This window comes from Hyposmocoma kahamanoa, unplaced genomic scaffold (assembly GCF_003589595.1).
Source record: "Hyposmocoma kahamanoa isolate Upper Pololo Valley unplaced genomic scaffold, ASM358959v1 84, whole genome shotgun sequence".
Classification (NCBI taxonomy): domain Eukaryota; kingdom Metazoa; phylum Arthropoda; class Insecta; order Lepidoptera; family Cosmopterigidae; genus Hyposmocoma; species Hyposmocoma kahamanoa.
Genome location: NW_020654229.1, coordinates 4,019,071 through 4,033,978, shown reverse-complemented (window position 1 = coordinate 4,033,978; position 14,908 = coordinate 4,019,071). Strand labels below are relative to the sequence as shown.

The window sequence follows — 14,908 nt, the reverse complement described above, 5'->3', positions numbered from 1 at the left end:
TGATTTTTTTTGGGTTTGGGGCTAAAAAAAATGAACTCATCTTTCTAACGTATTTTTCAATTTTATCATAATATCAAGTGACGCGACGAAGGAGTCGTGCGCCTGATTGTAAGCTACACGCCAGTCCATAACAATTGTTGTGCCACTCAGAGCTTTAAATCGCAAAGATCTGAGGGGCACTGCCACTGCGCCCGTCACCCTGAGACATAAGTTGACAAGTCCCATGTGCCTGTAATTTCACTAGCACCCTTAGCCTTCAAAACCGGAACACAGTATTGCTCACATTACCTATTGGAAAGGAAAGAAATAGGTGAGGTGGCAGTACTTCCCTGGACGAACTCTTTCACAAGGAGCTCTATAGTTACTAAAACCATTATGTGACCAAGTGCCTGGTTGGTTATTTTCTTATTATTGACATTGGGTGCGAAATTCAGCAGCGTCCATTTCCCAAATTATGTTGCTACACTAATTAACATAAATAATTGACACTAAAGATTCATGAAATTTTAAAAAAACCATTTCGCTCCATTGTGCCCACCGAGTATATAACCAGAAATAGAGAGGAAATGTCATTTAATTTGTTTGAAAACTATTCTGACATTTCATTACTGTGACAACAGCGCTCCGATTGGCTAGCCCGGGTTCGAAACTATTGACGGGTGTCGTCAACTGTTTCACTTAAAATCGACAAGTTAACTTGAGCTTTGCTGTAATGGACGAAAATTTAAAAATTACATATTTAATTACCGATGAAATTTGATTCCTTTTGTTTTGTAACTAGATGTTTTGCTGTTTTTCCCGACACCATCGAATGGAACAGCACACCATTGTTAGAGATATTATCTTTATTACAATAAATACGGAATATTTTTGGAATATACGGAGACGTACACACAGGTCAGTTGTTGGCGCTGTCTATATTTCAGTGCAAAAGAGATTTGATATTTATAAGTGATGTATCACTGATGAATCTATGGCCTTTATTTCGTCTCTATTTCTGGTTATATACTCGATGATTGTGCCACATACAGTCAAGAGCACATCAAGCGTGGCACTTTGGATTGTTCTTAGGCTGCTAAGAGATTGACTCAATCTGTCAGCAGTCTTATCGCAGGCGAAATAGAGTTGAATTTGAATCGTAAGTGGCGCTTTCGACTTTCCACACAAACAGCAATGTGGGCGACCAAAACATGTCTTATCAGTTTACAAAAGTCACAATTGTCATTAGACGTTCATACTAAGGGGGCCTTCAAATTACACGCTTGTAGAAGAGCCCTTAAGGAAATAATCCTAATAAGCAAGATATTAAGGAATCAGAGGTTTCATTTATTTATGAAACAAATTTATTTTTCCCGTGACTTTGGGTGTAATTCATAGTTGCGTGGGATTGCTAGATCTGAACGCATGCATAATTTAAAAATTATAATTCAGGCGATGGGTGAACGTATCTGAATGCGGGAGTGAGTGGGAAGGAATGTGCAAGAGAGAGGGAGGATATGAAAATAAGAGAAGACGAGCGCGCGGTGTTTTTGCTTTATGAATGACCGTAAGATGGGATATGTGAAGTAGCAACAAGAATAAAGCATTATCTTTGACAGTTGTCTATGTTTGTGTCCATGGTACCCGCGACACAGGGGTAACCTAGTGCGGAGTAAACCTTGGTTCTTTAAGTATAACAAAGCATCAAAATCTTGCACCTCCACCATATGTCAATTAATGCTGGGCCACTCCTGCACCCCTGTTCATCTAGCTAAAATTAGGGTAAGGGACAGCTCTCTCTCTCTCTCTCTGTGAATGCGGGTTAGACGAAGGAACCACTGACCACTTTTGTTTTGATCTTCCCATATATATGTATATCCAGCAATAACATAGACTATATTTTGCGTGTACTTTATTTAGCACTCCATCAACTATTATTATTGTATTTATTTAAAAGCCTTCAGGTCTACAACTCCAAAATTCACAATTCACTACGTAAGCTTGTTCTCTCTAACAAAGTACTTCCACAAAATTTGTTGAATATCGTATCCCACTGCACTGGACCCAAGGCACTTGGGAGGAGCTTTGTCCTCCCCCTCCACAAAGTTACCCAGCTTGACATGCCTATTAAAATTATACTAGACAATTACTTAGGAATAATATATTTTTGTAATTTATAAGTAATTCAATGTTAATAATGTTTTAAATTACTGTTATAGATATACATATAAATATTTTTTATAGTAGATATCAATTTGGTGCTAAGCAATTTGAAAATATAAACAATACTCGCGTAAAGTTCACGTTTCAATTAGAGCATAGTGTTTTACAACTGCGGTCTGTATCTACGGTCTGTATGTACCCTACTGGGACAAAGGACGATATCTATGTCTGCACGTTTTCAGGATTATTGTAAGGCAATGTTCAATAGCCAAATGTAGCCACGGCGAGGCAACAGACGCTGGGTTGTTTAAATTAAGAGATCATTCAAATTAACATGAGCTAGTAATTATATTAACATTATACAAAACAACTTTTTACTGGTTTGTGCAGTGATAGGTCAATTTCGAAATCAAGGTGCAGTCGATACCCTAAGGATTAACTCATACTGGCGCAGAGTCGAAGAGTCGCGACGTGTCATGTTTTTCGCGTACGGCATATTCGTCTCTGTTTTCCCATTGAAAAACAGGATGCGATGCGAAGTGTGAGTTGAGCCTAAGATACCAGAACCCCCTAACCGTCTGTTTGATTCTGACTAGATCAGTGTAAAGGAAGGTGTTAAACAAACCTTTAACTATACTTCGTTGCAATCCATTTTGAACAAAAAGTAAACAATCAAGTCACTGACCCGACCATAGACGGTTTAGTGATGGCCAATTGTAACGCCAACTAGCGGTTTTCCTTACATAACCTATTTATGCAGATTTAAAATTTCCATTTAAATCCTCATTCAAATCCTTACACTTAGATACTCGTTCGATTGCGATTTAATAATCGATTAGTAAACTTTAATTGATTGAACCGAATGTTTTTTTTCCTACAGCACTATGCAACCATACGCAAGTCATAGAAGTATAGATGAATAATAACCTCATTTCTAAACTACCATTTTTCAAATACGATTTTACGATGCTATTCAAATGAATATTGTTGGAAAAATTGATAATATATCAAGTCGAAATCTTCGAAATATACGTGAAAGTGTTAGTTATTCGATTTATTGAGTGATTGCTTTAGAATTTTAACCAAACAGGTTTGTTTTCTTTTTGTTCAAAATGGATTGGAACCGACTATTGTTAGCCGTAAAATTCATTTTGGTACGAGTTCCTTATTGCACAATTGTTGAATGACGTTTTAAAAACACTTTAAGCTAATTTATTCTAGAATCACATTAAAGCTTTTCCTTTTCGCTTTTCTATTGAATAGGTAAGAAGGCTCTCAGAACCAAAAAGTTGGCTAGGGGATCATTATCTTTAGGGCTGTGCGTGATAATAAAGCTGTATTGTTGGCCAGTGTCATAATTTTATACTGCATACTTATTTTTGCAGTGTGATAGGTTAGTTTGATTTCAAAACGCATTGCACGTGATAATAAAGCCGTGTGATTGGCCATAGTCATAATTTTATAATCCATTCTTATTATTGCAACGTGATAATAAAGCCGTGCGATTGGCCAGTGTCATAATTTCATACTGCATTCTTATTTTTGCAATGTGATAGGTCACTTTGAATTTCAAAAGGCAAAGCACGTGATAATAAAGCCATGTTATTGGCCAGTGTCAATATTACTTGTGATTATATAAGAATGTTCTTATTCTTGTAATGTGATTGGTTAGTTTGAATTTAGCACTTAATTTGTAGCTTAAATCAAGCGCTTTCTAGCTGCTAGAACAGAAAAATTGTTAATGTCGACGGCGCGCATCAAAACTTTAGATAAGGTGCACAATAACATTCCATTTTAAAAACTTTTTTAACCGGTCTAAAAAGATATCATATCCTCTCTAGGAAATAAGAAGTAAATTATTTACATTATTATGTAGTTGAGAGAATGTTATTTATATTTCAATGTAAATAAATCATTATTGTTCTTAAAATTTAAAGTTTATTTTGAATAATAAAAACTCACAATAATGATTGCAAACGACTTTTATTTTAGAGTAAAAATATATCACAATTTGATAATAGTGGGTTTCAAATAATAATTAAAATGTCGATCCCTGTGGTGGCAACTTCACATGGCCATTTGTATTTGCGGATTTGATATATTTGGCAAACAATCGCCATAGATGGCATACGGGACGAAGTATTTGCCTATGCGACAAATACAGCAAACACGTCAAAGAAGCCAAATACGCAAGTAAATCGTCCATACTATGGCCATATTGTCGGGGATAGTGCAAAACCGCGTAAGTAGTGTAGCTGTAACAAACACATCCGTCGCTCACGGCACGAGTCAAAATGGCTGGTCGCCTGTGGCATCTGGCACTGAGTGCATTGTTATATTGTTGCGTATATTCAAGAATTGCCACCTATTTGCGACCTTTTCTAAATAATTGCTACCTTTGATATATTCTGAGAAATTTAAAAAAATAATCGCTACTTTGTTCACCACGTAAAATTTTCAATTGTTTATCATTTTTGGTAGATAAGCGCATACCTTTAATTCGTGAAAGTAGCAAATAGGTAGCAATTATTGGTAATATATACTTCTGGAAAATCTGCTCTTTTCATACTGAACAAAGTGGCGACCAGCCATTCTGATATCAGAATAGCTGGTCAATTATTTTTATATCAAAGGTAGCAATTGTTTAGAAAAGGTAGCAATTCTTGAATATGTACTCAGTGCCAGACGCCACAGGCGACCAGCCATCCTGACGGTCACGTACTATTTCAGCTTCTAATTTGTGATTTCAGTGTAAGCGAGAGTTGATATTCAAAAGTGATATAAGGCCCATTTGCCTGATGAGTTGCCAGAGACGGATGGCCCTTATTTCGTCTCTATTTCTGGTTATATACTCGATGACTCCGTCCAATCATTTTTTAACTTCTCTCATATGCATGACTCCGAAGTTCCGTAATTATTGACATACAACCGTAGACAAAAAATGCAATACTCCCTTGACTCTTGTTTTTTAATTTTAGTGAAGCGACGTGGTCGTGCGTCGTCGTGGAGTGAAGTTGATAAATTTTGGTACCTGTCCAATAAATTATAATGAAATGAAATAAATTCTTATTGTTTATTATAATGAATCGCCGGATTCTTTTCCATATGAATGGGAATCATCACTTGAATCGTCATTATTATTAAGTCTTGAGTACACAAATTGTCAAACGCAACATCACGATCCCCATCAGACAATATCTTTTTTTTTAACACGCTCACATTCACGATTAAAACTTCATAAATAAAATCGATTGTTATAAAAAATCGAATTGGAAACGCATTAGGACATCACTAATTGATTAGAATTCGAGCTGTCAAAAGTTAATAAATGGTGGACGAAGTGTAATGCCATACTATGCATTAGAAATGTTTCCGATTGATTGTTGAACAATACGTTGTGATCAAAACAATTAGATACCAGAGTATCAAGGTAAGGGACAAACCACGGTTTTCCAGTAGAGCCAAAAATTTTTTTTTATCTGTCTATAATTTTTTACTGTCTGTTCCAATTTTGATTGTATCCAGAGCAAAGTTTCTGAGAATTTCCTCTTCTTTCATCCTATAAACGAAAGATATAGGAATGCTTAGTGGTTTAAAATATAGCATGTCCCTTACATTAAAAAAAAGATGTTTGGTTATGCCTTTATAATAGAATTACGCATAATTTTCTATTTCTCTTACGGCTTACACTGTGCTCGACGGTTTACACATAAAATTATTAGTAACGTAAGGCACAACTAAACATCTTTTTTTAATAATACCAATTGATAGAGCGGGAACATCCAAATCTAATGATATATGCAACTCATTTTCGACAAAATGTCCCTTACGTTAATTGATACTTCTAATATCGAATTATCAGGCACATAATATCATATTTATCAATTCAGTATATGTAATATCCGTATATACGGACTCCATTAATTGATGATGAAGGAATTGTGAAGAAAGGGTATGATGAAGGAATTTTATTTAAACTTGCATTTTGGAGGTTTGCCAAACTCTGCGAAGACATACGAGACCCTATATCTAGTAGTGGAATGTGAAAGCGTTCATGACGACAATTGTGCTCTTGTGTGTTCTGAAAAGAAGAAATAAGGAAGATTATTAAGTATAATAACATTTTCACAACAAGATTTATTATAGTCTGTCTTTTTTAAAATGGCAGTTCTTTGCGCAAAAGTGTCGCCCGCTTGCGAGCAGCTGGTGATTGCAGTAGATAAATATTTTATCGACAATCGACTGGATATTCGTCACGCTTTGGGAATAAATAGCCGACTTTGTTTCATTTGAATCATCCTCATATTATTCATCCAATTACAGAGCACACGTTCATACATACACTGTATTTAGAACTATGTTCATGAAAAATACAAAGACGAGACATATTTTAAAGTTATTCATTATTAATTCAATATAAATGATCAAATCTGCCTGGTCTTGTTAAAATGTATATGAATAAAAAATTATTTCTATAGTAATAATAATAATAGTTCTAGGCAAACTGTCAAAATAATAATGAAGAATGCAATTAATAATCAACAAATTTTACCTTCTATCACAATCTATCGATAAAACTATCGACAACAACTACATAACTATTTAAAATTTTATGAAAACTGGCAGCCCTGAAAACTCGCTTTTCAAAAAAGACAGATTGTATCTAAAGTGACCATAAGAAGCCAAAGTAGCTACTAGGGTTATTGCGAATATTTTTTATCAGCATCCGCATCCGCAGATAATCTGCATAAACTAAAATATCCGCAGTACCGCGTTCGTTGATGCCGATATTCATTGCAGATGTTCGTGACATGACCTAAAAGGCACGTTGGAATAATTTACGAACTTTCCAGAAACCGACTGTAAGCCGAAAAAGCAGCTTAGTTGTTCTTTTTAACCGCTTTCGAAAGGTTCTCAATTTGACTGTAAGATTTGTTTTTTGTATGGATGTTACGCGGTAACATCTTTGTGAGCCGATTTCGATCATTCTTTTTTTGTTGGAAAGAGGGTAGCTCAATTCTATTCTATTTTCTTCAAATTTAAATGGGACCACTACTGAGGTACCTTCTTTCCAACAAAAAAGATTCATCGAAATCAGTAACATACATAGAAAAAAAGAAAAAACTATTAACAATTATTATTTTTCTTTTACTTTTATGTTAAGCCTTGGAATCTTGTGTCATGCAATATAACTCGTTACGTGTATAACCCATGTGTACTTATGTAGTAATTATTATTATTATTTTTGTATCAAGGTTTAATTTGTTTAGTATTGTACATAATAACTATTTATTAATTAATTATTCTTCAGTAGTTTATTAGAAATGCATCACCACTTCTCAGTTTTCTGTAGTAACTAGTGGTTAACAGTATTGGTGACACAATCACTACATATTTACTGTAAAAAAATTACATTTAAGTTTTTATTGTGTCTACTGTTTGTTGACCCAAATAAATAAAAAATAAAAAAATGAAAAAAAAAAAACATACAGACGAATTGAGCACGTTTGGTTTTTTGGAGACTGTTAAAATGTTGTAATTATTTTGCATCTTTTTGACGTGACTTTACTTTTGAGGGAGCGTTATGTAGTTTCTCGCTGACACTCACAAGCTGTCTCGGGGTGTTTAGCAGTCTGATGCGCGCGCAGAGCGTTGTGCTGTGTGAACGCAGCGCCGCACGCGCAGCTGTAAGGGCGTTCGCCGGTATGACTTCGCATGTGAATTGTTAGTACGCTTTTACGCTGTAAAACAACATAAATTAATTATTAGTACGTTTAGTTTTAATACATTACGAAAGCATTTGAAAACCAAATGAAGTGTCAGGCGCTCAGCTGCAAGGTGGTTCGACGACATAGTGCGCGTCGCGGAGCGTCAATGGATACGGTGTGGCTAGCAACAGGACCGTGGTGGATGGCACAAGTGGGTGAAATCAGGCTGTGATGGATGATGGTGTTGATGAAAATTTACTCACGCTAAACGTTCTGTTACACACAATACAGCTCTCCCCGCCCCCCTGCCTTTCTCCGTGCACTCTTCTGATGTGTCCTTTTAACGATTCTCTACTGCTATACAGCCTGCCGCATATATCACAGGAATAGCATTTTGGTTGCCCATGTATTGTCGTTAGGTGACCGGAGAGAGAGGCTGCAGAGACAAATTTCTCCGTGCATTGTGGGCATTCGTGACTGGAAAAATATATAGTTCAATGTTATCTCTTTTTTATATACTTCATTTCAATTCATTTTAAACAAAAAGTAAAACAAACAAGTCACTGACTCGACCATAGACGGATTAGTGATGGCCAATTTTATTGCCAACCACAAATCAATTAATTAATTGAACGAATCGATTTGTTTATTTTATTTTATTTTAATATTTTTGGAATATTTACAGCAAATTTTTAATAAATAAATATCCGAAATCTTAATTTTAAATCCTCGTTCAAATCCTTATACTTAGATATTCGTTCGATTGCGATAGAAATTTTCGATTTCAGTAATTTTCAGGTAAGTTTTTGTACTCAATTTTGGTGATAATTTTTATTATTTAATTACTCAAATATATCATCGTGATATATTAAAGAATATTTCAGGTTACCACACTCAAATATTAAATAATACTTCGTGACGATATTCTATAAATATTGAAATAAAATAAAAATGTCACCAAAATTGAGTAGAAAAAACTTACCTGAAAATTACCCAATTTACGAATCAATTACAAAAACTTTAATTGAATGAACTTATTGTTTTTTCCGTACATCACTATGCAACCATAGACTATTCATACAGCTTTAATTAAAAAATAACCTCACGTTTTCACGCCTAAACCGCTTGACCAATTTTGATAAATTTTGGAATAGAGATAGATGGGACCTTAAATAATAATTCTCTTTTTTTTATGACATGACATATTAACTCATCCGAAGATCAGAGTCCAATGTGATTATATAGCGAAAATAGAATAAGTACGTTACGAGAACAATTTCGTTATTCAAATTAAGGCCTATGTAAAGGTGTTTTGAGAATTTGTATGTCGAGCGAAGAGGAACGAACGAAATGTACTATGTCCTGAGAACAAGTAGTCTTGCACATAGATCTTTGTTCTACGGATGAGTTAGGTTTTATGCTTTTATAATCATTGACATTTACTATTATTCAACTGCTTCCGACATAACTTAGTTTTTATCACGTTTTTGACATAATAATATTGTCATAATTTACGAACGTTTATTTTTTAGGATTATTTTTATTTATTTGTTAGGATTTTTTTTTTGTGTTGATCTTTTATTTTCTTTAAACATTATTTTATCCAATTTTGAGCATAAATTAATTAATTGTATGATAAATTAAATTGTATTGATATATTTATGCTTTTTAATGTTAATTATTGTAATCTAAATTTTTATATTGGTTTCATAATTGTAATAATTAACAGTGATGAGCGTGAAAATTGTTGTTAGTAAAGCCTGCACAAAACAAAAAACACTTTCCTGAAGAAAAAGTGGCGCCTTGGCAACACTTAAACACAATTTATTAGCACACAAGGTACTAGTATACTTCATTTCAATGGTTAAATTATTCTACACATAAAATTTAGCACAAAATGTAGCGTTTGATAAAACGTGGAAAATTTTATACAAACCGGTGAAAATCGGGTTATAATCAGTGGCAAGGCATCCTTGCCACTGATATTTATTAATGACATAGCTTGTATACGAGATTAATAATTAGTGATAATAATCATGGTAGTGCCCTTACAGGGTTCATGTGCTGGAATACTATTATGTAACACCCTATTAATCCACATGAAACAATTAATAAATGAATTATGAAACCTAGGAGAAGGACATAGGTTACTTTTTGTCACAAAAATAATTCTTAAAGGGGGTGAAATAGGGGATGAAAGTTTATATGGAGGACCAATCATTTCCAAGTAAGTAGTACGTGTAGGCTACGCGTTGCGGGCACCGGCTAGGATAAAAATATAGAAATTATATATAACGTAGAAATTTAAATATAAGCTTACGTATAGGAAGAAGAATCACGATGTTTTTTTGCTTTTTTAAAGTGCAGCCTCAAATTGTCCTGAAAATGAAAATGGTATGTATCTTACACGTTTTAATTTTGTCTAAGTGTTCCAAAAAACACATTGAAAGTAACTCATGATGGAATTTTAGTTGAAGTAGCTCCTCGTAAAAGAGTGTGTTGAGGGAAGTAATGCCACATTGCATATTTCTGCCGCCAAGCAGAGATGTGACAATTACTGCTTTCCAGTTTCGAAGGGTAAGGGTGCTGGTGAAGTTACAGGCACATGGGGATTGTCAACTTATGTTTCAGAGTGACGGGAGAAATGACAGTGCCTACTACATTCTGTATGTAACCAGAAATAGAGACGAAATAAGGGCCGTCCATCCCTGGCAACTCATCAGGCAATTGGGCCTTATGTCACTTTTAAATATCAACTCTCGTTTGCGCTGATATCACAAATTAGAAAACTGAAATAGTACAGCGCCAACTACTGACCTATGTGTACGTATCCGTATATTAAAAAAATATTCTGTATTTATTGTAATAAAGGTAATATTTCTAGCAATGGGAGGCTGTTCTATTCGGTGGTGTGAGAAAAACAGCAAAACGTCTAATTACAAAACCAACGGAATCACATTTCAACGGTAATTAAATATTAAATATGTAATTTTTTTCGTCCAAAGCTCAAGTTAAACTGGTCGATTTGAAGTGAAACAATTGACGACACCGGGCTGGCCAATCGGAGCGCAGTTGTCACCGTAGTGATTTGGCAGAATAGTTTCAAACAAATTAAATGACATTTCGTCCTATTTCTGGTTATATACTCAACGTCGTACTATGATGGACAGGCGTGTCCCTTACCACTACACACACGACCTGTTCGTCACTTGATAACCTTAAAAGTTCCTGATAATGCTGCAAGTTGGTTAGTAGGCTTTGACCCCAATAAAAATGGAAGTAAGTTAATTTGCTACTCCGCGAACCCAGTGAAGGTTAATCCGTGCAAAATAGCTGCGCTTGTGTTGAATATTTTTTCATGCGGTTAATTATTCCACCCTCCCTCCGCATAAAATTAATAAATTAAATAACACAAGCGCAACTATAGTCCTAAACCACCACCAAAAATATACCCAAACCCAAAGGGTATAATGCCTGAATCTATTAATTACTTTGACCCTAACGTCTTACCGGCGATTTAAACCTGACATCACACTCGACGCAGTAATAATCAGCTCTCTCGTGCACGTTTTGCACGTGCTTCGCTAGCAGCGAGGGGTATATGAACCGGCGAGGGCATTTGCTACATTGCAGAGATTTTGTTTTGTCGTGGCGGCTGAAATAATAAATACAACCATTTCTTAGCGGTAAGAGCGTATTTAACACATCGACATCGGACTTTCGAATCCACGGCTCTGTTTGACAAGCGGTGAAACCATTAAGCTACCTCGGCTTATTATTTTTTGACCGACTTTCAAAAAAAGGAGGAGGTTCTCAATTCGACTGTTTTTTGTGTGTCAGTTACGCGATTACTCCGCACGACTTGTTCGTCCCGTCACCTGATATTATAAAAAAAAATATTTGTGAACCGATTTTATTGATTCTTTTTTGTTGGAAAGGGGATACCTCGGAAGTGGTCCCGTTAAAATTTAAAGATAATGCTCCACTTCCAAGGATAGAAAATTAGAAATAGAAATCATTTATTGCAACGCCACATTATAAAAAAACACAAAAACTAATGTAACTAGAACAGAAATAACACATAAAACAGCGTTAAAACGTTTAAACAACAAGTTACTTAATACTAAAGTCCGACCGAAACTGGTTTTCCGGCCGAAACCGAAACCGAAACCGAATGTTCGGCCGTGACTTCAGTTTCGGCCGAAACCGAAACTCACGTGGTCAAGTATAAAATACCTTTATATACTGAATTTTGGTGGATTTTACCCATTATTCTACAATAATTACAAGAAATGAAAGCACTGTATATTTTGTTGTAATCATTTATTCACTAACTGGTACTGTTTCATTAAATACTAAGTATTGGTATTTGAGATCTTACTAAATAATACGTAGCTATCCGAACGCCGCACGACAATTCATGAACATGGTGGGGGCCGCCAAGGTTCGCCATAGCGTTGCCGCGAGAAACGAAGTTAGGCGAGCGCGCACGACAACTTCCGAAATGAGTGTCGGTTTCGGCAAAAGTTTCGGCCAATTTTGGCCGAAACCGAAACTGCGGCCGAAACTTGATTTTTTGGCCGAAACTGGCCGAAACCGAAACCGAAACCGAAAGTTCGGTCGGACTCTTAATACTATACTAACAGTGTGCGGCTGTGGCGTGTCTAACTAAAGTCACAACCAAGACTAGAGTGACGCAGGTTTTCAATGGACCCTAGCCGAGTGCGTGATAGTGACGGACGTATCCGTCCCAAAACAGAAAATAAAATACACTACGTAAATACTTAACATTTGCAATATATGTATACATATAGTTATAAGTGTGTGATGTGTGAAAACAAATTAATAATATTTAATACATATTTAAAATACATTACTCCAAAAATGTTTCTCCCATGGCTGCAGGTTGTTGCAATTATTTGCAATGCAAAGCTTTCATAATAAACTATACGTTTATTTTTGTAAAAGTTTATTAGGGTGTACTTGCAACAATTAACTTGCCTTCCAGCTTTCGCAAATCTGTCTTTCATTCGCGGAAATTAACTATCGCGCATTTACGCTTTCGCGCAACTGACCACACGCGCAAATGGACTATCGCGCATTTAAGAGGGAGCATGCCAAAAAAGTTTTGACGTTGGCTCCGCCCAAATTTGTGAAACAAATATATGCCTGAAGTTCGCGTGACATGCGACAGCAGATGTTGAATTTTGCGCATTAAAAGTACCAAATTCGTTTTAGCGGAATAACTCTAAAACTAAAGGGATTTAAAAAAATCCGTAGTGACAGTTCTCGATCATGCATAAATATAATTAATTATCTAATTTTTGTCCTAATAACCTGTAGCATTTCGAGGATAAATCGAAAAAATGTGAAAATTAGAGGTCATTTCGTGATTTTTATCTATCGAGGAGACTTTATTGTTTTATGTTTCTGATTAATGTCTATGCTTGAATATATCGTGTAATTACTCATACAATATTTTATTTTTAATTTTAAAGTGGATATACCCCTCTAAAATCAAATCGAAGATTAGGAATTTTTCCTCTGCTCCCTCTTAAGCTTTCGCGCAACCGTCTTCGCACTATCGTCATTCGCGTAATCGGCATTCGCACTCACGTAGCACACCCCTTCCATGGAGCCATAACATTTAGAAGAAAAAGAAGAAGTAATCTGTGGTATAAGTAACAAAATTTGCATTAATAGTTTAATAAGAATTGTAAGACACTTACGTAGTATGTACCCTGAGCGATTCAATGTTCTGGAATAATCTTCCGCATTCGTGACAGGCGTGCCTTTCATTCCTTTTGTGCGTTTTCACGTGGCGTTGAATAACTGTGCGTTTGCTGAAAACGTGTATAAAGGGCACCGTTAACTAGTGGAAATGTTTGCCAACATATTCGAACGGAGAATGTTATACACAGGGTTACTTGGGAAACATAACAATATAAAAAAAAAACTAAAAATGGATGTGTAATATGCACGGAAGAAAGAAAACAATGGAAGGGCCTTAAGCCTCTATTACTGTTATAAACGATGTCGCCAAAACTCACACATTCTTAATTTGAAACACTACAATATCTTGATGTTGATTGGTCGTAGTTTCAAATTGAAAAAGAAATAACGTTTATTCTGGATTGTGTAATATAATTTAAACTTTACCCTGTTGGCATATCATTGAATGTTCAGTACCATCAATACCTATTATTATAAGTCACGACGTTTTGACATTACATTGAAATTTCAATCAATGTGCTGCCATCTAGCGGTTCATTGCTGAACGACGACGAATTGAAGTTATTAATTTAGTTCTCCACACAGCGACCGTATTGAAAGGGTTACTTTCGTTTCTTGTATCGAAATTATTATTTTGATAAACAGAAAATTGAAAATTTATTAAAAATTTCCGATGATATGAAATACCACAAAGGGTAATATTTTTGGTGCGGCTATCATTCTTGCACTCCAAAACAGCACAATAAGGCATTTTATAGAGAATTTGCACGAAAGAATGACACAACCATACCATACAAAGCGAAAATGGCGGACTGAGCTCAGATTGGTCTTTCGAGACCTTTAGTTGGCACGCGTACGACGCTAACTAACCACTTCTACTGTATTTATTGTTCGGTGATAATATGTCTGATGTAGATGTATGGTTGATGTGTTAGTATCACAGTAGAGCTCCTTGTTAAAGAGCTTGTCCAGAGAAGTACTGCTACCAAACCTATTTCTGCCTTACACTCACAGTAAATTCACTAGCACCCTTATAATACCCATACTACCATAGCCTTCAAATAGCATACATTTATACTCTATGCGGATGACCTTTCCATACTAGTGTAATGGCGCTGCTGGTGGCGTTCTGTAGACTGTAAAATAGCCTGGATAGCAGTAATATAGCCTGGTCCAAGGGTAGCAGTTGAAAAGATGAAAGTCCGGTTTATAGGAATTTATTCAGTAAAACAACAATATTAATATCTTAAAATGTGAACGGTTCAAAAATAAGAAAGTAGATGTTTTCGCTACCGCGATCGCGCAGAGAGTCTCAGAGAGAGAAT

At 35.5% G+C, this 14,908-nt stretch overlaps 1 protein-coding gene across 1 annotated transcript; it reads right to left on the bottom strand.

The window, feature by feature from the left end:
- Positions 1-6,072: 6,072 nt before the first annotated feature.
- LOC113234407 (oocyte zinc finger protein XlCOF22-like) lies at positions 6,073-14,627 on the bottom strand. The gene is made up of 7 exons (XM_026469717.1): positions 14,596-14,627; positions 13,580-13,693; positions 11,361-11,505; positions 10,171-10,229; positions 8,114-8,327; positions 7,751-7,883; positions 6,073-6,223 (listed from the first exon to the last, which is right to left on the bottom strand). Coding segments are annotated over exons 1-7 (699 nt in total). The 3' UTR covers positions 6,073-6,221.
- Positions 14,628-14,908: the final 281 nt, after the last annotated feature.